Source organism: Moschus berezovskii, chromosome 1, assembly GCF_049115385.1.
Source record: "Moschus berezovskii isolate FMDL1 chromosome 1, NW_MosBer_1.0, whole genome shotgun sequence".
Lineage (NCBI taxonomy): Eukaryota > Metazoa > Chordata > Mammalia > Artiodactyla > Moschidae > Moschus > Moschus berezovskii.
In genome coordinates this window covers 159,238,798-159,261,698 of record NC_142460.1, presented here as the reverse complement: position 1 = coordinate 159,261,698, position 22,901 = coordinate 159,238,798, and the positions used below count along the sequence as shown (strand labels likewise).

At 44.8% G+C, this 22,901-nt stretch overlaps 1 protein-coding gene across 1 annotated transcript in view; it reads left to right on the top strand.

Moving 5' to 3' along the window:
• LOC129552231 (inhibitor of carbonic anhydrase-like) overlaps positions 1-19,197 on the top strand; it is a 43,865-nt gene extending 24,668 nt beyond the window's left edge. Inside the window, exons 10-17 of the mRNA XM_055420446.2 lie at positions 765-855; positions 1,967-2,023; positions 4,580-4,735; positions 7,980-8,121; positions 15,172-15,236; positions 15,970-16,154; positions 17,827-18,013; positions 19,068-19,197. Of these exons, the coding sequence (XP_055276421.2) occupies positions 765-855; positions 1,967-2,023; positions 4,580-4,735; positions 7,980-8,121; positions 15,172-15,236; positions 15,970-16,154; positions 17,827-18,013; positions 19,068-19,102 (918 nt within the window). The 3' untranslated portion in view covers positions 19,103-19,197. The remainder of the gene's footprint in view (positions 1-764; positions 856-1,966; positions 2,024-4,579; positions 4,736-7,979; positions 8,122-15,171; positions 15,237-15,969; positions 16,155-17,826; positions 18,014-19,067) is intronic.
• The last annotated feature ends 3,704 nt before the right edge of the window (positions 19,198-22,901 follow it).

Below are 22,901 nucleotides of genomic sequence, written 5' to 3'. Positions count from 1 at the left end.
ATCACAGCACGCCAGGCCTCCCTGTCCATCACCAACTCCCGGAGTTCACTCAAACTCATATCCATCGAGTCAGTGATGCCATCCAGCCATCTCATTCTCTGTCGTCCACTTCTCCTCCTGCCCCCAATCCCTCCCAGCGTTTAGAAAAGGGCCCAGCACACGGTAAGGTAAGCTTTTGCTTCTGTAGTTGCTACTGTTTTAAGATAGATTTCTAGAAGAGTAGTTAGCACGGGAAGAGCAAAGAGTGTTCCTGTATCTGTATGTTTTTTTCTTCATGACCTTATCTATAAATGTAAATATGCATTTTTGGCTTTGTTGTTGGAAAATTTCATTGATTAAAATCATAAGTTAATTATTAATAAATTATTAATTAGACTAGAATGCTAATGGGATTATAGGAACAGAATTGAACTCTGCCATATGGAAAAAAATGTCTCCCATTGAAACAGATTGAATACCCTAAGTCTGACCATGTGGATTGTTGAGTGAGGACAATAGTCACAAAGAAAATGTGACAGCATGTCCCGCATTAAGAATGGGGTCTCGTGGAGGGCACACAGATGTCTAGGGAGCATGATCTGGGTTGGGACCACAGGCATGTCCAGTTTTCTAAACCCCGTGTTTATGTGGCAGAAGTTTTGGGTCATGTGCCATTTGGTTTACCACAAAGACACATGATGTGAAGCCAATGAGATGGAAATCTCTGAGGGTGAGACAGGATAACAACCTCACTGTTGTGCTACTGTTTTATTTCTTAACTTCAGAAAGGAGAGGCTGATGCCATGAGCTTGGATGGAGGCTTCATCTACACAGCGGGCAAGTGTGGTCTGGTGCCTGTCCTGGCAGAGAACTACTGTAAGTGGAGGGCAGGGTCTCTAGGTTTTCTTCCCTCTGGCCTATGGACATGGAAAGGCAAACAATAATTTAGTTCAGTGTTGAGATAACAATAGCTGTCTTTGTAGCATAGAGTACTAGTAGATAACATCTATTTTCCCAGAGTCAGAACCAGCTAAGATGTATACTTGGAGAGAAATCAAAATAACACCTTTGTTGCTGGAAGAGTGATATTGGAGACCATGGCACAGAACTGGCCACAGGGCTCGTTAAACTGCCCTTGAGTTAGTCACCCACCAGTTCAGGTGGACAGTTCTACTGGCTGATTGGCTCCACAACTTAGTACAGAAGAAAGATGTTTTGTCACAGATAAGGAGGTCAAAACCATCCTCTCCCCATTCTCTTCAAGGAAGAAAGAGCCACAGGTGCCTAGACCCTTTTGCCAAGTTTATTAATCCAAATGAACTCACTCCAGCTGTTAGAACATTAAGGATTGGGGCTACAAGGTCATGGTCTTGGTGGGGATCCATCTATCAGGAAAAATAAAGCGGGTTCATTTGTTAAACCCCTAAGCTGCTAGGCAGTGAGAAACCATGCTTCATCCTTGAAAACACAACAACTCGGTAAAGTAAACAGTGGTATCTCCATAACAAGTGAGGTTTGGGGAGGTTGAATGAGGTGTCCAGGTAGAATGCAGACTGCAACCAGTCTTTCTGAACCATGGGCTGGACCCTTCCCTTACAACCTAGCAAGACCGTGATGACTGCCTGCACAGCCCAGAGCTCTGAAGGGAAGAATGTCAGGATGCCTCGAATCACATAGCAAAGTGAAAAGCCTCTGTGAAGGTTTTTATGGCTTCTGCTTTCCCCTCACCCCCTTCAATGAGCATTTCATTTTTTTTTCTCTGTAGCTCCCCAACTGTTGAGCTAATTCTGGGATGGAGCCTAATTTCAAATAGCAAAGGTCAGGGGAGAGGAGGTGAAATAGGATGGCAGGATCCCAGCTTGTTGATGGCCAATGACAAACTGCTTGGTTAGCGTTTCTCCTCATTTTATTCTTGACTGTTGAGAGTCAGAAAATCATGACTTGAGAAATGTGAGAGTTTAATGACCTATACCTCGATTGTTTTTAGTGTCTCAAGATGGCAAAGAGCAGCTTGGGTCTAAGTGTGTGAACACACCTATGAAAGGTGAGTCAGAATCAGTAACTGGGCTCAAAGGTAAGGGCCTGTTGGTGGGGAGAGGGGGTGAGGAAAGCCTTACAAATAAACCAAAGTTACTAAACTTGTAAAAAAAAAAAAGAGAGAGAGAGATGACCCTGCCACAGTTCACTGTGAAAGAGCAAATCTGTTGTGAGCTGTGAAATAATTTCTGTTTGTGGAGTATGTGACAGCGAACAGAGGGCTCCTGCTTGCACTGCTTCTGCTCAGCAGGCCTCTAGACTGTGGGTGTCGCTGTGTGCATCACATAGATGGGAAACTGAGGCTCAGGAACTGTGTGACTGGCCCAGGGCCACACAGCCAGCAAGTGGCCGCACCTAGGCTTGTTCAGAGGCACCATGGCTGGAAACCCGCTGCCCTTCCTGACCCACCACAGTGCTCCATGTCACAGGCTGCTACCCATCTCTGCAAGGGACAGGAGCCCGTTCCTGACATTTCTGGGGCCCAGTGGAGGCCTCAGAGGAGGAAGAGGGGAGTCACAGATGCTGCTAATGAAGAAGAGGAGGAGGGAAAGGAAATTAACCCTTAGCTTTTAGTGGCTGGCTGTGAATAGCAGGGGAGTCGACCTCCTCTTCAGAACAGGACGCCAGGTGACAAGTTTTGCCATCTGTGTCGTCTCATGGGCAGAAATGGTCTTTACCTGTTTCTGAGGTGCCCTGGGTAATCTAGGGCATTGGCTAGAGCAGTGGTTGTGTGTGTCGTGTGGTGTTTGGACCAGCAGCACCAGCGTTGCCTGAGAACTTATTAGAAATGAACCTTCTTGTGTCCAACCACAAGTCTGCTGAGCTCGAGGATGCAGCTGCTGCTCTTTAGCAAGCCCTCAAAATGATTCTGATGTGCATTAAACTTTGAAAACTGTTGTGATAGGGGGTCTTGAGATGAAAACAAGTGCATACTTGGGTTTGGGATTTCTTATGATATAGGAGAGCTGGGGAGGTGTGGGGGCTTGGAGCATCACAGCACAAGTGTGGGGTCACAGAGGCCCTGCACCACCCATCTCCACAGAGGCCTCAAGGGTGCAAAGCTGCTCCTTCTGCTCCTTCTCCCCTTCAAAGGGAGCAGAATCTGGGATATGTTGTCCCTCTTTCCTCCCTGCTTTCCTGGCTAACATTCTTCTCTGAATTGAGTCTGTATCCCCAAACCTAAGGAACAGCATATAGTCATTCTGATTATAAAACACATGAAGTCCTAAAGAATTGCTTCGCGAGTGATTGAAATTTCCAAGAACTGCAGTGATATACAAATGTGGGTCAATGAGGATGCTTGGAAGACAGTTCAGGGTGATGGAGGTTAGATTGGAGTGGAGATGGAGAGGAGTTAATCCGAAGCTACACACACACACACACACACACACACACACACACACACACACACCCCAGATGACAATAGTTAATGCCATTTTGTTGAAATTGTTACAGCTCAAAGAAAGGTACTTTGACAGTGTTTGGCTGCTGGAATGGTGGCATAGAGCCCAGTCTGGTAGGCAGGAGAATCTGCTTCACCAAGAAAGTGGCTCTAGTACTGCTTCTGCTGCTAGCAACAGGGCCAGAAACCTATCCACGTAATCTCCCCTTCCCGTTCCTAATGTACAGTATGATCGCATTAGCACATTTCATCCTCTTCAATAGGTATTAGTACCTAAATGGGTATTACTGTTTCCATTTCATTTACGAGAGATTTAGGATCCTAGATGCTGAGTGACTTGTCTGAGGTAGTTTAGTAACTGGTGAGAGAGGTCTTCCACTGCCATGTTGTCTTCCAACTTTTCTAGGCTTGAATATATAGACATCTGAACCACAAGAGCAAGAAAAGGTGTGTGTACATGTGTTAGGAAGGGGTGGGAGTGGTGGTGGTGAACCACATTACCCATGATTTCAGTCTCTAAATTCGGGCTTGCAGTTTAGGTCTTACTCAACAAGCACAATTCTGTTACACAATACTGTGATAGACTACATCAAATATCAGTGGTGTTACTGTAAAAATCAGGAACAAGACAAGAATGCTCACACTCACCACATACTTGGCATTATTTTGTGAGTGAATTCAGTAAGATAAGAAAAAGAGGTTTTTTTAAAAAAAATTGCGGAAAGGAAGAGATTAAATTGTCATCATTAGAAAATGGTATTACTATAAATCTAGAAAATCAGAGACTTAACTTTAAAAAGGAAGTCATTAAAGCACTTTCTTTTGGACTTCTATTCAACAGAAATACTCCAACAGGTGGCTTCACCCAGTTCTCCCTCCTTGAGAGACTGACAGGTGAAGGTTAGCTGCAGTGGCTCTGGAGTAAATTTTAGGGAGGGCCTGGGAGGGATTGAGGGCAGGAGTAGAAGGGGACGACAGAGAAATGAGCTGGCTGGATGGCATCACCGACTCGATGGACATGAGTTTGAGTGAATTCCGGGAGTTGGTGATAGACAGGGAGGCCTGGCCTGCTGTGATTCGTGGGGTTGCAGAGTCGGACATTACTGAGTGACTGAACTGAACTGGGAGGTACTGAAATTGCATCTTGGTATCTGTTGCAAGGTTATTACGTTGTGGCAGTGGTCAAGAAGTCAGATGTCGACCTAACCTGGAACTCTCTGCGAGGCAAGAAGTCCTGCCACACCGCAGTTGGCACTTCTGCTGGCTGGAACATCCCCATGGGTTTCCTATACAATCAAACTGGGTCATGTAAATTGGGTAAGTGTGTTCTGAGTGGCGGTGTGCCTATGGGCCTGTGCCTATGTAGGGGAGAAATTCAGTTCAACGAATGGCGTAAGTGGGTGGTGGACAGGGCCTGAGTAGACATGTAGGCAAGCTTCCCATCTCCTTAGCAGGACCCCCCTTTCTCCTCCCCTTTGCTTCTGCAGAAGTGGTTTGGCTTAAAGAGCAGACCTCAGGGAAATACACTACTCTTTATGTCTTTCTTCTGGCTCATGGAAGAGGCCTGTTGGCAAAGAGAGAGTGGAGGGTAGAGTGGGGTGTAGGTGTGCGTGTGTGATGTGTGTGTTAGCGTGCATGTGTTGTTTTTCCATTTAAACTTGCTCTCTTTTTTTTAAGTGTAAAAAAGGTTTATTTGGGGAGATACACACATACACAGAGGGTGGACCATCTCGGAAGACCTGAACCTGCTTTCTTAGTTGAACACGTTACACCAGTACGGTTCACTTCACCCTTTGAGTGCTCTAGCTTTCACTTTCACCCTTCACCTCTCTTATATTTCTGTATTAGTCATTTCAGCAAGGCTCTGGCCAATACCTGAAAGACTCCTGCTCCCCTGCTTTCCCCAGCTGTATGATGAGTCCCAAGCCCTGCAGGAACCCCATTGCCCGCTCTCTTGGTGCTCTGCACCTGAGCAGCTGAACACAGGTGGGGAATGTCACAGGGCACAGCAATTCATTCCATGCAGATTTTCTAGCCGCTGGCCTCAGTGTCACCCATACCCCCCACAACTGTAGGCTCACGAGCACCCCTACTGCTCCTCTGCTCCACTCCCCACACTTCCCAGTAATTACCCTAATGTCCTAGTTGTCCATACACCTCCATCCCACTCTCACCTGTCTACCACCCTTTCTGAGCAGATGATCTTGTCTGCTTCTGCAAGAGACACTTGAAGCCATCAGGACAGTTCCCATCTATACCCCACCAACAAAGCCCAGGGCTCCTGCTGGCTGCATCTGCTCAGCCAGTCCTCCTACCCACTTGACTGTTGGCCCTGCCTTGACCCCCTCCCCAGAGCTGCACCCTCAGTTACCATTTCTTCCTCTGGTATATGCAACAATTTCTCTCAACCTGTAAATGCACCCAATATCAACCTGTAAATGCACCCAACATCTTTCATCTTTAAAAATCCTCCCTCTCCCTACTGTCCTCTCTAGCTCCTAACCTTCTCCTTCTGCCTTTATGGCTAGCCCTCTTAAAATCGTGGTCTGAGCCATTCACCCCTGCACTGCCTGCTGTGGGTGACTCCCCTGCCTCATTCCACAGGGAGAACTCTGGTCAAGGCTACCAGGACCTCCATGTTGCTCAATTGGAAGGAGGGGCTCCAGTCTGCTCCTCCTTGACCTTTCCTTCTTTGAAACATCTTAAACCACAGTCTCCTGGCTTTTGTGAAAACACACTAGCTTTTTTTTTCTCTTACCCCTACAAAGTCCCTCTTTCCCAACCTAGTTAATAAATGTTTGGGTTGCTTAAAGCAACTTTTTTCCCCACTTTAAACTCAACCTCCAAGCACTCACATCTCTGCCTCCAGCCTAGATGACCATCTAAACCAATATTATATGTGCAAAGCTAGGCACAGAGCAAGCACTCGATCAATGTCTGCTGCTGCCACTGCTATTCTGTCAATATGCTGACAATGTCAGGTTTTGTCCCTAGCGTGGATTTCTCTTTGATCTCCAAACCTGCATATACTGAACGGCTTGTTTGACATTATCTAATCTTGTATTTCAAAACGGCATTAAACTTAACCTGTACAAAGTAGAATGCATTGTTTCTACCAAGCCTGGTCCTGCCCCAGAGCCACCCAGCTTGCTGGAGGCTCCCAGTCTGTGCACTGGCTCCAGCTGGAAATCAACCAGTCAGCTCCACATACCCGTCCAGCATGAGATTTCAGCTGTCATCCCTCCACCTAACTCCTCCCTCTGCTTCGTGAGGCTCCAAGCTGCCCTCATGTGCCCTGGACTCTAGCAGTAGCCTGCTGCCTACACCTCACATCTCTCTTGACTCACCCTGCTAGACCCTTGGCCCAACATTATCTAGCCCATCAGAGGCTCCCCGTTTCTTTACAAATAAAAACCAAAATGTACACAAAGATGTAGACTGCCACATGTGGTCTGGACCCCAACCCTGCCCACTCACCGGATCATTGAGAGGTTCAGGTCCAGTGGGTCTCCATTAAGCTCTCTGTGCTGTTTGCCCCCTCTCCCAACCCTTGCCCTAGCCTTTGCAGATGCTGCTCCCTGTCTAGGAAGCGCATCTTTTGCCCTTCATTAGGGGAGCTCCTATTCATTCTTCATCTCTCCACTTGAGACGTCTCCCTGACCCCTAGGTCTGCACCAGGCTCCTTTATTTGCAGCTGTGGAGCCATATTCTTTTCACCAGAGTATGATGCAGAAATACAATTATGAGGAAATGTTAATTCATGGCAGAGAAGGCAATGGCAACCCACTCCAGTACTCTTGCCTGGAAAATCCCATGGACAGAGGAGCCTGATAGGCTGCACTCCATGGGGTCACTAAGAGTCAGACATGACTGAGTGACTTCACTTTCATGCATTGGAGAAGGAAATGGCAACCCACTCCAGTCTTCTTGCCTGGAGAATCCCAGGGACGGCGGAGCCTGGTGGGCTTCAGTCTATGGGGTCGCACAGAGTTGGACACAACTGAAGCAACTTAGCAGCAGCAGCGGCAGCAGCTAATTCATGGTGTAGTTACTTGAGTTGTGACTGTCACCCCATGAACTTGGGCTCCAGGAAGGCAGGGCTTCTGGGGTTTCATCATAGTGGTACCCTGGGGCTCAGCACAGGGCTGGGCAGTTGGGCCTCTTGGGCTCCTTCCTGTCCTTCGAGTCATAACTGCAGACCTTGTAAAGAGGGACAAGGGCAGTAGAGATTGGAAAGCGTGCAGGACAGGGTCAACCAACCAAAACTTCCAATTTCGTCCATCTCCTAGAGTTAAATTCGTGTCCATCCCTTCCCCTGCTGCCCTGTGCCAGGACTTCAGTGATCTCACAGACCCTTGTCCCAGCTTCAACCAGGTCCCCTTTACTTTGCTCCAGCTGCGACCTTTTTTCTTTTTCTATTCCATTGGTTCTTATTTCTAATCATATGGTACTAAACACTTGAATGTGTCTTTATGTCACTCAGCCAATTTTAGGGTCAAAATCTGAGGCTTTCTTGCCAACACAGGCAGGAAAAGCTAACCTCTGGTGTCCTGCTGTGCAGATGAATTCTTCAGTCAAAGCTGTGCCCCTGGGTCTGATCCGGACTCCAGTCTCTGCGCTCTGTGCAGAGGCAGCCTCAAGCCAGCTCATATGTGTGCTCCCAACAGCCAAGAGCAGTACTATGGCTCCAGTGGGGCGCTCAGGCAAGTAGCATCTGCCCACTGCCTTTTGCTTTGGCACCACCCCAGTGAACCTCTTGACCTTTCTCCTTTATCAGCAACCCACCCTCTGAGTGCTGCATTTAGGAGGGGCCAGGACTGGAGAACAGAAATGCAGATTCCCAGGGGCCCTGAGGACTCAGGTCCGGCCCCTTCCTGGAGCACTCTCAGGCAGAGCTGGTGGACTCAGGGCACCTGGGGAGGGGCAAGAATGATAAGCACAGGTCACAGCCCTGCTTCTGCTTTTGATCCTTCCTTCTATGTGACTGTGGACAAGTCACAGGATCTTCCAGAGCCCAGTTTGAGATCAAAGGAAGGATACCGAATATGTGCATTTTACCCCTGTTGATGAATACATTTAAAAACACATATTCCTGGGCTTCTTCACTCATTCAATAAATATTTATTTAGCACGTAGTATGTGCAGGCGCTGTTCTAGGCAGGTGGGTTAGCAACAGCAAGACACATGGTCCCGTGTCTCGTCAGGGGAGTAAGACAGCATATAAAGGATGATCAATTCCTGACTGTGGTAAGTGCTACAGGGTGTGTGTATGGGGGCGTGGGACCGAGGGGCGTGAATGGCAGTGACTCAGGGATAATCTAGAAACAGTGTTCAGGGAAGGCCTCAGCATCATGGAGGGGCTGTTAAATATTGAGGGTTAAATATTGAAAGGGAATCAGGCTTGAGAAAATCTGGAGAAGAATAATCCAGGAAGAAGGAACAGCAAGGACAAAGGCAAGGCTAAACAAATCATGCTGTGTTTGAGGCCAGAGAAGGCCCCAGAGTAGAGCACTGGAGGTGGCCCAGGTGAGGCCAGGCTGGGGTTGCAGCCATTGGCTGTTTTGTCCTCGGAGATCTGGCTCAGGAGGTAGAGTTAATTCTATGTATGGAGGGCACTCGAGGGTGCTATGGAGTTGGGGTTATGTGGAGAATGTGGAAGCCTCCATAAAGAAGGCTTCTAGTCATCACATGGCCAGACTACTTTGTCCCTCCCTCTCCAAAGTTTTGTCACTTTCATAAACCATACATAAATTACGTATTTTCACAGATCCTACTGCATAAATATATGATAAACATTAAACAGAGGCTAAAATATTTGAACTTTTCTTTCCAGTGGGATGTGCATCGGTGTTAAGGTCCATGGCCCCATTTTGGCATGATTGCGATCACGTCACAGAGACCTGGAGTTGTATCCAGAACCTCGGGAGTTCCATCATGAAGATAGGGATGCAAAGAACAGTCTTAGCTCTAGGCATCTATTCTCCCCACCACCTCCTGCCTGCCTTGGCTCTGCTTCCAGCTTCCTGTCTCCAGCATTCCTACTGACCACAGATCCATCGATCCCTTTCTCACCACCCTCTATAGACTTTTCCCCCTCCAGACCACAGCATACATTCTACAGCTAACTATGATAATTATTAATTATTCCCCTGTGCACATCCTCAAATGCCTGTCACCTACTCCTGGCTGAACTGCGACCTGGGTTGGCTCCAACATTCCCCTTCGGTGCCAGGGCCTCCAACTGACTGACCTCTTGGTAAAGTAATGAGAACCCAGTTCAGATGAGCCAGACCGTCTCTAGTACGTTACCATCCCACTCTCTTACAAGACCATTCCATGCTGTTTCCTCTCCTCAGTCATCCAGCGTTTCTTCCTCCACCTATCACACTTTTGTCTCTTCCTTCACCTGAGAAAATTGAGGTCATCCAGATAGAAACGCCAGTGTACCACTGCCACATCTGTTCATGTGCTAACCCCCATGCCGGTGGGTGCACTGCCACTCCTCCTACTGGGGATGAGCGGGCCGGCTCCTGCTGAGCCCGATCCTGTGCTGGCATCACCTCCCTGCGGCCTGTTGAAGAGCGTTGCCCCAGCACGCCTTCCTTCTGCCTCCAGTGTCATCACATCTTATTCTCCACAGAATTACTTCCAGCAGCACACAAACATGCTGCTTCTTTCTCATCCTAAACGTAAAGAAATAAGACAAACTTCTCTTGTTCTCACTGTCCTCTGCAGCAACCTCCTGTTCCTCTCTTCTTTACAACAGAAGTCTTTGAAGGAGGTTACTCTAATGTCCTCAGTTCAGTTTCTCTCCTTTCAATCTCCCCCAAACCTAGTTTAAGAAACTGTTCACCTCTCCCTCCCCAACCAGTGGAGTTGGTTTTCATTATTGTATTTAAATTATCTACAGAAGACATTCTTCCTCATTGTTGGCACATGGGAAGATTATTCCCACCATATCTGCCGCCCACCCCCCACCCCAATTGACACCCATCCACCACTGAGAGAGTCAAGTCCTAGGCAGATTGATAAGAAGTTCAGTGTCCCCAAGGAGGAGAAAGGGGTCTGGGGCTCTTGAAGTGGAGATTGGGGGTTTGGAATTTTCAAGGAGGAGAAAAAGACAAACTTTTTTTTCCTCTGCATTCCTTCAGTTCAATCACTCAGTCGTGTCCGACTCTTTGCGACCCCATGAATCGCAGCATGCCAGGCCTCCCTGTCCATCACCAACTTCCAGAGTTCACCCAAACTCACATGCATCGAGTCAGTGATGCCATCCAACCATCCCATCCTCTGTCATCCCCTTCTCCTCCTGCCCCCAATCCCTCCCAGCATCAGACTCTTTTCCAATGAGTCAACTCTTCGCATGAGGTGGCCAAACTGTTGGAGTTTCAGCTTTAGCATCAGTCCTTCCAATGAACACCCAGGACTGATCTCCTCTAGGATGGACTGGTTAGATCTCCTTGCAGTCCAAGGGACTCTCAAGAGTCTTCTCCAGCACCACAGTTCAAAAGCATCAATTCTTCAGCGATCAGCTTTCTTCACAGTCCAAGTCTCACATCCATACATGACCACTGGAAAAACCATAGCCTTGACTAGACGGAACTTTGTTGACAAAGTAATGTCTCAGCTTTTTAATATGCTATCTAGGTTGGTCATAACTTTCCTTCCAAGGAGTAAGCATCTTTTAATTTCCTGGCTGCAATCAGCATCTGCAGTGATTTTGGAGCCCCCAAAAAAATAAAGTCTGACACTGTTTCCACTGTTTCCCCATCTATTTCCCATGAAGTGATGGGACCAGATATCATGATCTTAGTTTTCTGAATGGTGAGCTTTAAGCCAACCTTTTCACTCTCCTCTTTCACTTTCATCAAGAGGCCTTTGAGTTCCTCACTTTCTGCCATAAGGGTGGTGTCATCTGCATATCTGAGGTTATTGATATTTCTCCCAGCACTCTTGATTCCTTAGTCTCAGTCAATTACACAACTCAGTTTAAACTCTTACTAGAGATTATACAACAATGTATCTGGCTGGAGGACAGTTTCTCCTTCATTAAAACCTTCTGACTAATTTTAGAAGGTATATTATGGGAGTGTGTCTGGAGGATCTTTCTATTATCAAATTCTAATCTTGTTATCCTAAAATGTAAATTGATGGAGTAGGTGAGATAAAATTTTCACACACTTGAGACATTCTTTTGATTCATTGTAATAACTAATTAAAAGGTATATAACTCCATTGCTAACACTAACAGGGGTTACTCTTTCTGCCCCCTTCTGATGTCTCTGTCAGAAGCTCTCTCTATCCCTTTTATACTTTAATAAAACTCTTTTTCACAAAAGCTCTGAGCAATCAAGCCTCGTCACTGGCCCCGGATTGAATTCTTCTCTTCCGGAGGCCAAGAATCCTGGCGTCTTTTCGTGGGTGAGCAGCAACCTTTCACCACCATCCACCACATAGCTGAAACTACACTTTTAAAAAATGTATTTATCTGGCTGCATGGGGGGTCTTCGTTGCGGCATGTGGGGTCCTTAGATGCATCATGTGAACCCATGGTTCTGGCATGTGGGATCTAGTTCCCTAATCAGGGATTGAACCTGGGCCCCAGCGTTGGGAGCAAGGAGTCTTAGCCTGTGGACCACCAGGGACGTTCTAAAATCATCCTTTTAAATCGCCAGGGACCTCTGTATTGCAAATAAATCCAAAGCCCAGATCACCGGCACCACCCATCTCTTCCTCCTCTTGGACACATTTTCTTCTCTGGCCTCAGAACACCGCACTTTCTCGGATCCCCTCCTCCTTCTCCTGTTACTGCATCTCAGCCCCTTTTCGGGCTCTGCTTCATTCCCTGACCTCTATGTATTGGCGACCCCAGGGCTCCAGCCTCCGTCTTGTCTCTTAATGCTCAGACGTCAGTGGTTTTACCTAGTTCTTGTTGCTGTTCAGTCGCCCAGTCATGTCCAACTCTTTGCGACCCCACGGACTCCAGCACACCAGGCCCCCCTGTTCCTCACCATCTCCTGGAGTTTGCCCAAGTCCACGTTCATTGCATCGATGATGCCGTCCAGCCGTCTCATCCTGATGCCCACTTCTCCTTCTCCATCTACTTCTATGTTGACAATTTCCAAATTTACATTTCTCTTCAGATATTTCTTCAAAACACCAGATGAAACTCCAAACTCATACATCTAACTGCCTACTGGGCATGTCCACTTGGATGTCTAGTCACCAGGTCAAGTTTAAATGTCCCAAACTGAGGTTTTGGAATTTCACACACTCCCACGCAAACCAGTACCTCCTGCCGTCTTCCCCATCTCAGTTAAAGGCAACTCTGTTTTTCCTTTTGGAAAAAGTCAAAGTCTTGATATGTATTAACCATGTCTATTCTCTTTCTCTGAGACCCTATATCATCATAATATGTTAGCTCTACCTGCAAAGGGTAACGAGAACTGACCTCATCACCCATCTCTGCTGATACCACCTTGATCTAAATCACCATTGTCTCTCTCTGGATTATAACCCCTAACAGAAATCCATGTGTCTGCCCTATCCCCCTCCCGCAGTTTAGCTTCAACACAGCTGTGAGGGTGATTGTCAGCCCAGTTCAGGGGAAATCTTCCTGCTCACACAACTCACACCCTGAAGTTGTGTTGTAAAGTCCTAGCTGCCTCCAGTGTGACCAGGTGGACTGAAAGGGATGGGGAGGCCTAGTCAGAACTCAAAAAATATTAACACTTGGTAGACCAAATAAGAGCCAAGAATTAAACAACAATGTTACACAAAGGGAATTTTGTGTTCTTAAATATAAAAATCACATTACAGTACTACTTAATACTGTGATCAATACAGGCTGGTGACTGATAAATCAGTGGAAGAGAAAAGGCTTCCAAGACAGATACATAGACATATTATGTTTAGTCTAAAACAAAGATGACAATTAAGATCACCGGAGAAAGGATGGATTTGGGACATCAAATAAAACAAGTACAATGAATGGGATCTGGTGACCCAGGCAGGAGCAGATTCAGTAGTGAGTTAGTCCCCTAAGGTGACTGGCAAGGGTCAGGGAGTCATGTGCAGGAATGCTGATGGTAAGTGCTATGATGCTCTTAGGTGTTTGGTTGACTTTAGGGGAGAGGCCCATTGCTAAGGGCAGTGTAAGGTCAAGGCAAGGCTTAGTGTTTGTTTATATTTTCAAAGAAGCATAAGTGCTGATGGAAAGAGCCCAGTGAAGAGGGTTATAGAGGGGAAAGAGGATGGCTGCCGTGGAAAGTGCCTGAGTGTGGGTCGAGGTGGGGTGCAGAGCCCCTGGGGAGGAGACTTTAGCTGGAGGGAGGCCTTACCTCCTCCTTTGTCCCTGGAGGGCAGGAGAGTGCTAGAGTCTTGGACTGCCAGATTCTACAGAAGGATGCTGAGAGGAAGCCCACATGATGATCTCTGTATTTCTTTTGTGAAGCCAGAGTACATGACAGAGTGTAAGTTTTGTGGAGGAGTGTATGGAAAGGCAGAGGTTTATAGGAAGTGGGAGAACATTTTGGGGTCCCTGCTCTGTAGAGTGGCTTACTTGGTGGCTCAGATAGTAAAGAATGTGCCTGCAATGTAGGAAACTTGGGTTTGATCCCTGGGTTGGGAAGATCCCCAGGAGGAGGGCTGGTAACCCACTCCAGTATTCTTGCCTGGAGAATCCTCATGGACAGAGGAGCCTGGTGGGCTGCAGTCCATGGGGTCACAAAGAGTCATGGGGATGCTGTCTCAGGCAGTGGTCTCTCCTACTCACTTAAGCACACTTCCACAGGGCTAATTCAAACCCAGAAGGCTGAACCCCACTCCAGAGTTCCTGAGCCAGTGGGTCCAGGGCCCAAGAATGTGCATTTATAACCCGTTCCCAGTGTTGCTGATGCGGCTGGTCCAGCCCACTTTTGGAGAGTCACAGGTCTAGAGTAGAGAAGGGATGCCAGAATGCCCAGGTGAAGTTAAGGATCGGGGAGCTCTCATCTACCTCACAGCTGAGGTGCAGACACACCTGAGACGGATGACTGGGCTCATTCAGGCCTGGGATCATTGGGGGGAGGTTGTTAAGACAAAGAAATAGGACGAGATTGCTTAGGAAAATTGATGGGAGTAACGGATTCTAGAGAAGGAGAGAGGGGCCTGATGATGGGACAGAGACAACTGGAGAGGTGTTCCTAAAATTAATACTATCAATTCCCAACTGACTGAATGTCACAAAACTGATTTTTAGTGTGCTCAACGTTTCTCCCAAGGCATGCACCTCAAACGCTGAGCAACGTATTTCAGGAGATTAAGCATGAAAAATATCTCGTGATACATGCACATTAACTTTTGTTAAGGCTGTGTATACACATAAGGTGTGACAAGACTCCTTCAGAGTCACATCTTCCACACTGATTTTAATCTCTGACGTGAGTTTTGATCGAGCCAGAGAATTATCTTTGGATAGCCCTGTTAATAGGAGAATACAAGCATCTCCCATGGAGAAACCAATCACTGTTTAAGGAAGCAAGCAATGGGTATCTACACTGGAATCTAAATAAGCAGATTTCTTTTTCTATGACATTTCTTCTGAAGTTGCCAGGGACAGCAGACATTACAACAGTGTGTGTGGAGTAAGCGGGCCGTGTTAGATGTGCCCAGTTGCCTGGGGGAGGGGGTGGGAGCTCCCAGGGATTCCTTCTTGGAGCTGCTCTCTCCTGCCTCTGTGGGTCCTCCTTGCTGACCTGACCCTCTCTGTGCAGGTGTCTGGTTGAGAAGGGAGATGTGGCCTTTGTGAAGCACCCCACAGTCCTGCAGAACACGGACGGTATGCACCCGCACTGCCCTTTCCTCTCCCAGGAAAACTCAGAGTCCTTCCTGGGAAATCAATACCCAGGCAGTCGCATTGGCCCTAACATTTTTTATTTAGGAAATGAAAAATTTCTTCACGTCTGGTCAGACTGGACAGGGTTGGTTATCACATTGGCCTTGAACCCAACCAACAAATACACAAAGTCCATAGAAGCTCGTCTGGATGTCTTGATTTTTAGGTATTCTTTGTATTTTCTGGACACAAGTTTTTGTCAGCTATATGTAATGCACATATCTTGTCCCTCTTTGAAAATACTTGCCTTTCACTATTTTTTTTTTTTTTTTGGCCATGCTGCGAGGCTTGTGGGATCTTAGTTCCCCATCAGGAGTTGAACCTGCGCCCAGCAGTGGAAGCCTGGAGTCCTAACCACTGAACCACCAGGGAATTCCCTGCTTTCTTAATAATGTCTTTTGATTAACATTCTTCATTTTAATATAGTTTAATCAATCAATCTTCTTTTTCGACTAGCACTTTTCAGGCCTGTTGAGGAAATCTTTGCCTTTAACTGGACTGACAAATGAATTTATGAGTTTATGAATGTTTCTCTTCTGTTTTATTGTAAAGGCTTTATTGTTTTGTTTGTGCCTTTGTGATTCTCCCAGGCACTGGTGGTCAGTCACACCCCCCAGTGAGGGTGCCTTGACTGAAGTCATTAGCTGTGACCCCTCCACCTCCTCTCTCTCTCCAGGAAAGAACCCTGAAGCCTGGGCGAAGAATCTAAAACCCGATGACTTCCAGTTGCTGTGCCTCGATGGCTCTAGGAAGCCTGTGACTGAGGCTCAGAGCTGCCACCTTGCCATAGTTCCAAGTCATGCTGTGGTCTCAAGGAAAGATAAGGCAGATTTTGTCCGCAGAATGCTCTTCAACCAACAGGTGTGGGAATTCAGTCCTCATCCCCCACCTGAATGCTGAGCTCACTTGCAGAGCTGCACAGACACACCCCAGCCCAGTCACACACTCTTTCTCCCCAGGCAGTGGAGCCTGCCTCTGATGAAAGTGGGAGGCTGGTGGCTGTGCTCACTTCTTGCTCTGGGGCTTTCTAGGGTATCCCAGTGGACAGGAAGAGTCCAGACCCACGGGTATCTCAAGTGGCTCCCCGAGACTGAGCAGAGTCATGGTACCTCCTGGGCTTGTTCTGTCCCGGAAGTAAGGGAGTCAGCCCAGGTGCCCTTCCTACCAGGCAGGGCTACATGTGGGAAAGGTGGAACAGAGGTTACTCTGCCTGGCCAAAAGAGGATCTCACTGTGTTTCTTGAAACTGGGCAGGCTGAGCACTGTTGGACTTCATGAAAGTCGAAGAGCCAACATTCAGATAACTCATGACCTCTGTAGGCAGCCAAAAAGGGCTGACCCTAAGGAACAGAGGCTGCCTGTATCAGATGATCTTAAGGAACCCAAAGCCTCATCTGCCTTTTGCCCTAGCGCACCCTATTCCTGGAGGAGCCCCAAATGAGTAATCTACATCTTAGCATATGCTGTTGACACATACTGGTTAAAGGGTGATGACCCAGAGGCAGTTGGCAACACAAGAGGCTCTTGGACTTGGGCTTTTGAAAGGATGGCTCCATCCAGGGTGAGCTGCCACCTCTACTACAAAGGAAGTGGACAAAGGAGGTGGGTGGGGGAGGGACAGGAAGCAATGGAATGATCAGTGTCTGGGTCAGGTTCAGAGAACAAAAGATCCAAAGTAGCAAGGGATCTGGTCACAGGAAAACATGTAAAGATGACTCAGAGAGTTGAAAACATCCACCAGTTGTTGGTGGGATAGTAATAGAGCAGTGAACTTGGGGCTCTTTCTATTTAGCAGTTGCTTTACATACATCGGGCTTCCCTGTATTCTTTATCAGATAGTAAAGAATCTGGCTGCAATGCAAGGGATGCAGGTTTGATCCCTGGGTCAGGAAGATCCCCTGGAGAAGGGAACGGCTACCCACTCCAGTGTTTTTGCCTGGAGAATTCCATGGACAGAGGAGTCCATGGGGTTGCAAAGAGTTGGACATGAGTGAGTGGCTAACACTCTCACTTTTTGCATATGTCATCTCAGTAGCTAATGTAATTACCTCCATTTACAAATGAGTGAATTGAAGTTCAGGTGTTTCCACCTTTGTGCAGTGGGAAACAATCTGTGGAGCAAGAGATGAAGTTTTGATCCCTGGGTTGGGAAGACCCCCTGGAGAAGGAAATGGCAACCCACTCTAGTATTCTTGCCTGGAAAATTTCATGCACAGAGGAGCCTGGTGGGCTATAGTCCCTGGGGTTCCAAAGAGTCAGACATGACTGAGCATGCACACTTACAAACTGAAGTTCACTGAACTCAGTCAAGAATTTTCTTAAGTCTCATGATAGGAAAAGCTGGGGCCTGGCTTTGAACCCAGGGAACTTTTTGCCACTTCGCTCTGGTGCCTCCTAAGCTGTTGCTGTGTCCCAGGATTGCCGGGGGCTGGAGTCGAGCAGCCCAGCAGACTTGGGGCTTCTGATGCAGAACACGTGGCCCGTTGCTGCCAGGACCGCTGGCCACTCACTTTTTGTCTGTCTGTCTGACCCAGGAGCTCTTTGGAAGAAATGGGTTTGAATACATGATGTTCCAGCTGTTTAAATCCCCAGCCAAGGACCTGCTCTTCAGTGATGACACAGAATGTCTGGCTAACCTTCAGGACAGAACAACTTACCAAAAATACTTAGGGCCAGAGTATCTTCAGGCTATTGCTCACGTGAGGCATTGCTTATCCTCTGGTGAGTAGAATAAACACTGAGGAGTAGTAACATGTGCATCAAGGCAAACATATTTGTCTTAAGGATGACCTTGTGCCAAGCCTGGCCTGGTACCAATAGAAGCATAAAGATTCAGAGAGCTTGCTCCTGGCCCCTCAGGAGGATTCAGGCTTACCAGGGACGCAACTCAATTAGGCAACAGTATAAGATACTACCTAAAAAGGCCAAATTGTTTGAAGGAGACAGAGGGTACAGTAGAACTAGAGATCTTTTGCAAATTGAACTTGTTTACATGTCCTTTTCCATTTTCTTTGGCTACTAGAATGAAAATGTGTGTTAGCATTTCAGTGTAGGGAGAAGGTTGGAAATGACACATATATACCACTCACAGAAGACCAATTCTCAAAGATTTTAAGTAAAACGTATGATAATACTTTATACAATTTAATAGAAACAAAGTGTTAGCGCTAAGTAGGCCATTTCTACATATATACATATATAGAAGTAGCACTAAGTATATCATTTCTCTCTATTTTTGTGTATTATAGAAATGGCACAAAAGCCTCAAAAAGAAATAAGTTGGAGAAATAAAATTAGACCTGGAATAATCAAATTATTGGGAGTGTGCCTGAATTTTTGTTAAATTATGTCATGTGTTAAAGATGAGGAGAGCAGGAGAGGAAAATGTAGATGTTTAAGGATAGCACTGACATCAGTTAGAGGGATGAGAGAGAAATTTTTTTTTCTATTTATTTATTTTTTAAGTTATTTATTTTAATTGGAAGCTAATTACTTTACATTGTTGTATTGGTTTTAAAAAATCTTTATTATCTACCATTTACTTTTTTTTTTATTTTTTGTTTTTTTTAATTTATTTTATTGGAGGCAAATTACCTTACATTAATATATTGGTTGGTTTTGCCATACATTGACATGAATCCGCCCTGGGTGTACATGTGTTCTCCCTCTTGAACCCGCCTCCCACTACCATTTACTTTTAGAAAAGAGGAAAAGGATTGTGTTTAATAAGCACAGGCAGTACCTGACGATCTTTCTCTTATGTTACCTCTCACAGAACTTCTGGATGCCTGCACATTTCATGGAAATTAAAAACTGATCAAAGTGGGCAAACACAGAGATGCTCAGAGCCTGAAAATACAGTGGGGTCACATTCTCACTTGTCTGCGTGGTGGGTCTGTGTTAACATCACTTATCTTTATAATTATATACTGTAACTGATGCAAAAGTTGGAATAAATAAAAATTATTGTGTCTTCATGAAACTTCATGAAATGTTCTCAGATTTTTGGGGGGAGAGCAAGAGAACGATTTCCTTATACTGAATTGTGCTTGTGAATTTAGTATCTATTAAATTATATGTATTTTAAAGACCTCTACAAGACTAACTCAACTTCCCTGTCTATTCTTTGATTATTTTACCCAAGAGTCAACTCACTTAAATTGAATTTAAGCAATATATCTGTCTGAAGGGAGTCTGAGTGGTGATCATAAGTGTGCAAAGAAAGCATCAGTATGCAGAGTATCAAGGACTTACCTAATGAAAATAAAGAAGAAAGAATGAGACTGTGCATTTTAAAAGTATATTCATGAATTTAAAATTCATAATTTCAGGTAGAATTAAACCTCTGATTTGATTAATTGAAAAATATCAAAATTACTGTAAAAATCTAATCTTACTATCCTTCCTCAGTCAACTTCCTGAAAGTGTGATTTACATTTACTTAAGTGAGTTTCTTATCAGAGATTTTACCATTTCTATTATTACCACGATTCCAGCCTATGGTGCAATAAACACTGTATGGGAACCCAAGTTATATACTGTGAAGTACAGTTTGGTGTTTGGACCTCTGCTTCTGCCTGTGAAAGAGTAACCAACCAGTACAGAATTTGCTCCTCTTCTGTAAACAATTAAAACACTGGGGAAAAATATGTTGCACAAATGTGTTTAAACACTGGATGATAATAGTGCAGGACTATATGACTCTTGAAAGAGGGCAAGGAAGAGGTGAGCACAGTGATGACCTTAGTCTTTGCCTAGAGGAAATTTCCAGATGACAGCAAAAGGAGGAGGAACCCACAAGAGCCCATCACGTTTGAGTTGAGGAACAAAGATAGGAGTTTGGGGAAGCCAGTGACTGGAACTTGATTGGCATACAGCAGAGATACATACTGGAATCTGCTTGAAATGCTTGGCCAAATACTAATCTGCCTGTGTGTAAAATGAAACTGAAGTCTGTCAGGCTAGGCAGAGAATGACTGTGAGAGATCTAGAAGCTGAACAATGCCCAGGGCTTCCATAAGACCAGGAACCAATTACAGTCCTACCAACCAGTGTGAAGAGACCTCACTGAACACCTAAGCTTTCCACTGAAGGCAGCTGGGGTGAAATAGCTGCTCCATAACTGTCCTCTCTGAGAGTGACACTAGCCCTAGTGGGATAACCAGATCTGCAAGTCACTTACTTGACTGTCCTCTAAAATAAACCTCAGTACTCGCTAAAGGAATACAACAAAATCTCAACAGGATGGCATGCATAATATCTAGATGTGGCATGAGAAGACTGTTAGATGTGTATAGAAGCTCAAAATGTGACCCAGAGTCATCAAAAAATCAACCAATGGAAACACACCTAGAAACCACAGAGATGATGGTATTCAGACAATGAACTTTAAACAGTTGTAATAAACAGGCCTAAGGATTTAAATGAAAACTTGAAGGAGAATTTCCTGCCCTCTAATGGTTAGGACTCTGCCCTTTCACTGCCAAGGGGCGGGTTTGCTCCCTGATCGGGGAACTAAGATCGTACAAGTCACAGAGCCAAAAATAAATAAGCGAATAAATGAATGAGTGAGTAAATAAATGAACACAGCAAGGAAAAAACTGTTAGATTTTAACAAGAACTGGTGAAAACTATAGAGTGGCTAAGTTTGTGTTTCAAGGAATTTGTTTTATCCAAATTGTCTATTTTTGCCGTAAAATTGTTCAAAATATTTTCTTATTCTTTTAGTATTTATGAGATGTATAGTGATATCTCTTCTTCCATTTTTCCTACTAGTAATTTGTATTCTCTCTCTTTTTTCTTGACCCATGTAGCTATCAGTTCAGTTCAGTTCAGTTGCTCAGTCGTGTCCGACTCTTTGCGACCCCATGAATCACAGCACGCCAGGCCTCCCTGTCCATCACCAACTCCCGGAGTACACTCAAACTCATGTCCACAGAGTCGGTGATGCCATCCAGCCATCTCATTCTCTGTCGTCCCCTTCTCCTCCCACCCCCAATCCCTCCCAGCATCAGACTCTTTTCCAGTGAGTCAACTCGTCGCATGAGGTGGCCAAAGTATTGCAATTTCAGCTTTAGCATCAGTCCTTCCAATGAACACCCAGGACTGATCTCCTTTAGAATGGACTGGTTGGATCTCCTTGCAGTCCAAGGGACTCTCAAGAGTCTTCTCCAGCACCACAGTTCAAAAGCATCAATTCTTCGGCAATCAGCTTTCTTCACAGTCCAACTCTCACATCCATACATGACCACGGGAAAAACCATAGCCTTGACTAGACGGACCTTGGTTGGCAAAATAATATCTCTACTTTTTAATATGCTATCTAGGTTGGGCATAACTTTCCCTCCAAGGAGTGAGCGTCTTTTAATTTCCTGGCTGCAATCAGCATCTGCAGTGATTTTGGAGCCCAAAAAAATAAAGTCTGACAGTTTCCACTGTTTACCCATGTAGCTATAGCTTTATCAATATTCTTGAACTTCTCAAAAATGAATTTTTTATAAATTTTCACTACAATTTTTTAATCTCACTTTCTGTTCTTAGCCTTCCTTCTACTTATTTTTCATTTAATTTTCCTTTTTCTCTTAGATTCTTAAGGTGCAGGCTTAGATCAATGTTTAGAACTTTTTATTTTTCTAATACAGGCACTTAAAATTATAAATTTCCATCCAAGTGCTACTTTAGCTGCATCCCCTAAATTTTGATCTGTTTATTTTCATTATAATTGAGGTGAATTTTTCTCTAGTTTTTCGAAGTTTACTTCTTTGATCTGTTGATTATTTAAAAGCTATTTTTAATTTCCAAATATTTGGCAATTTTCTAGCTATGCTTTTGTAATTTATTTCTATGTTCCAGGTATACTTTTTATTAAAAAATAGATATTCTTAATTGTTTGGTATACTTCTGTAATATGTAGTGTAGTATTATAAGTAGCAGTTAGGTCAAGTTTTTTCAAGTTATTATTCAAATCCTCTGCCTTGACTCATTTTCTATCAACTTTTTGCATTAACTACTGAGAGAAGAGGGTTAAACTCTCCAACTGAAAGTGTGAATTTGCTCATTTCTCCATCCAGTTTGATCAGATTTTGCTTTATATATTTGGAGGTTTTGTTCGGTACATACACATTTAGGATGTTAGGCTTACTTGATGAATTGACTCTGTTACCATTATGAAATGTCCCTAGTTGTCCAGTAACACTTTTTCTCTTTAAGTTTATTAATTGGATATTAATATGACTCTTTCTTCTGATAGTTTGTTCTTGGTTTATTGTATTACATTCTTTTACTTTTAATCCATGTTTCTTTCTATTAAGAAGGGCTTCTTATAAAGAACATATAGTTTTTTTTTTCATTCGGTGTGACATTCTTTTTTCTTTTAAATGAATTATTTAGTTCATTTATATATAACATAATTATTGATATTTGTTTTCTGTCTCATCTGTTCTTTGTTCCTTATTTCCTCTTTTCTGCCTTCTATTGGATTAATTGAATAATTTTTAGTATTTCACTTCATCTTCTCTATTAGTTTATTATTCTCTATTGGTTTATTATTATTTTATTTCTTTGTTATTTTATAATAATGATTTTTTTTATTTTTTAGAAATAAAAAGAT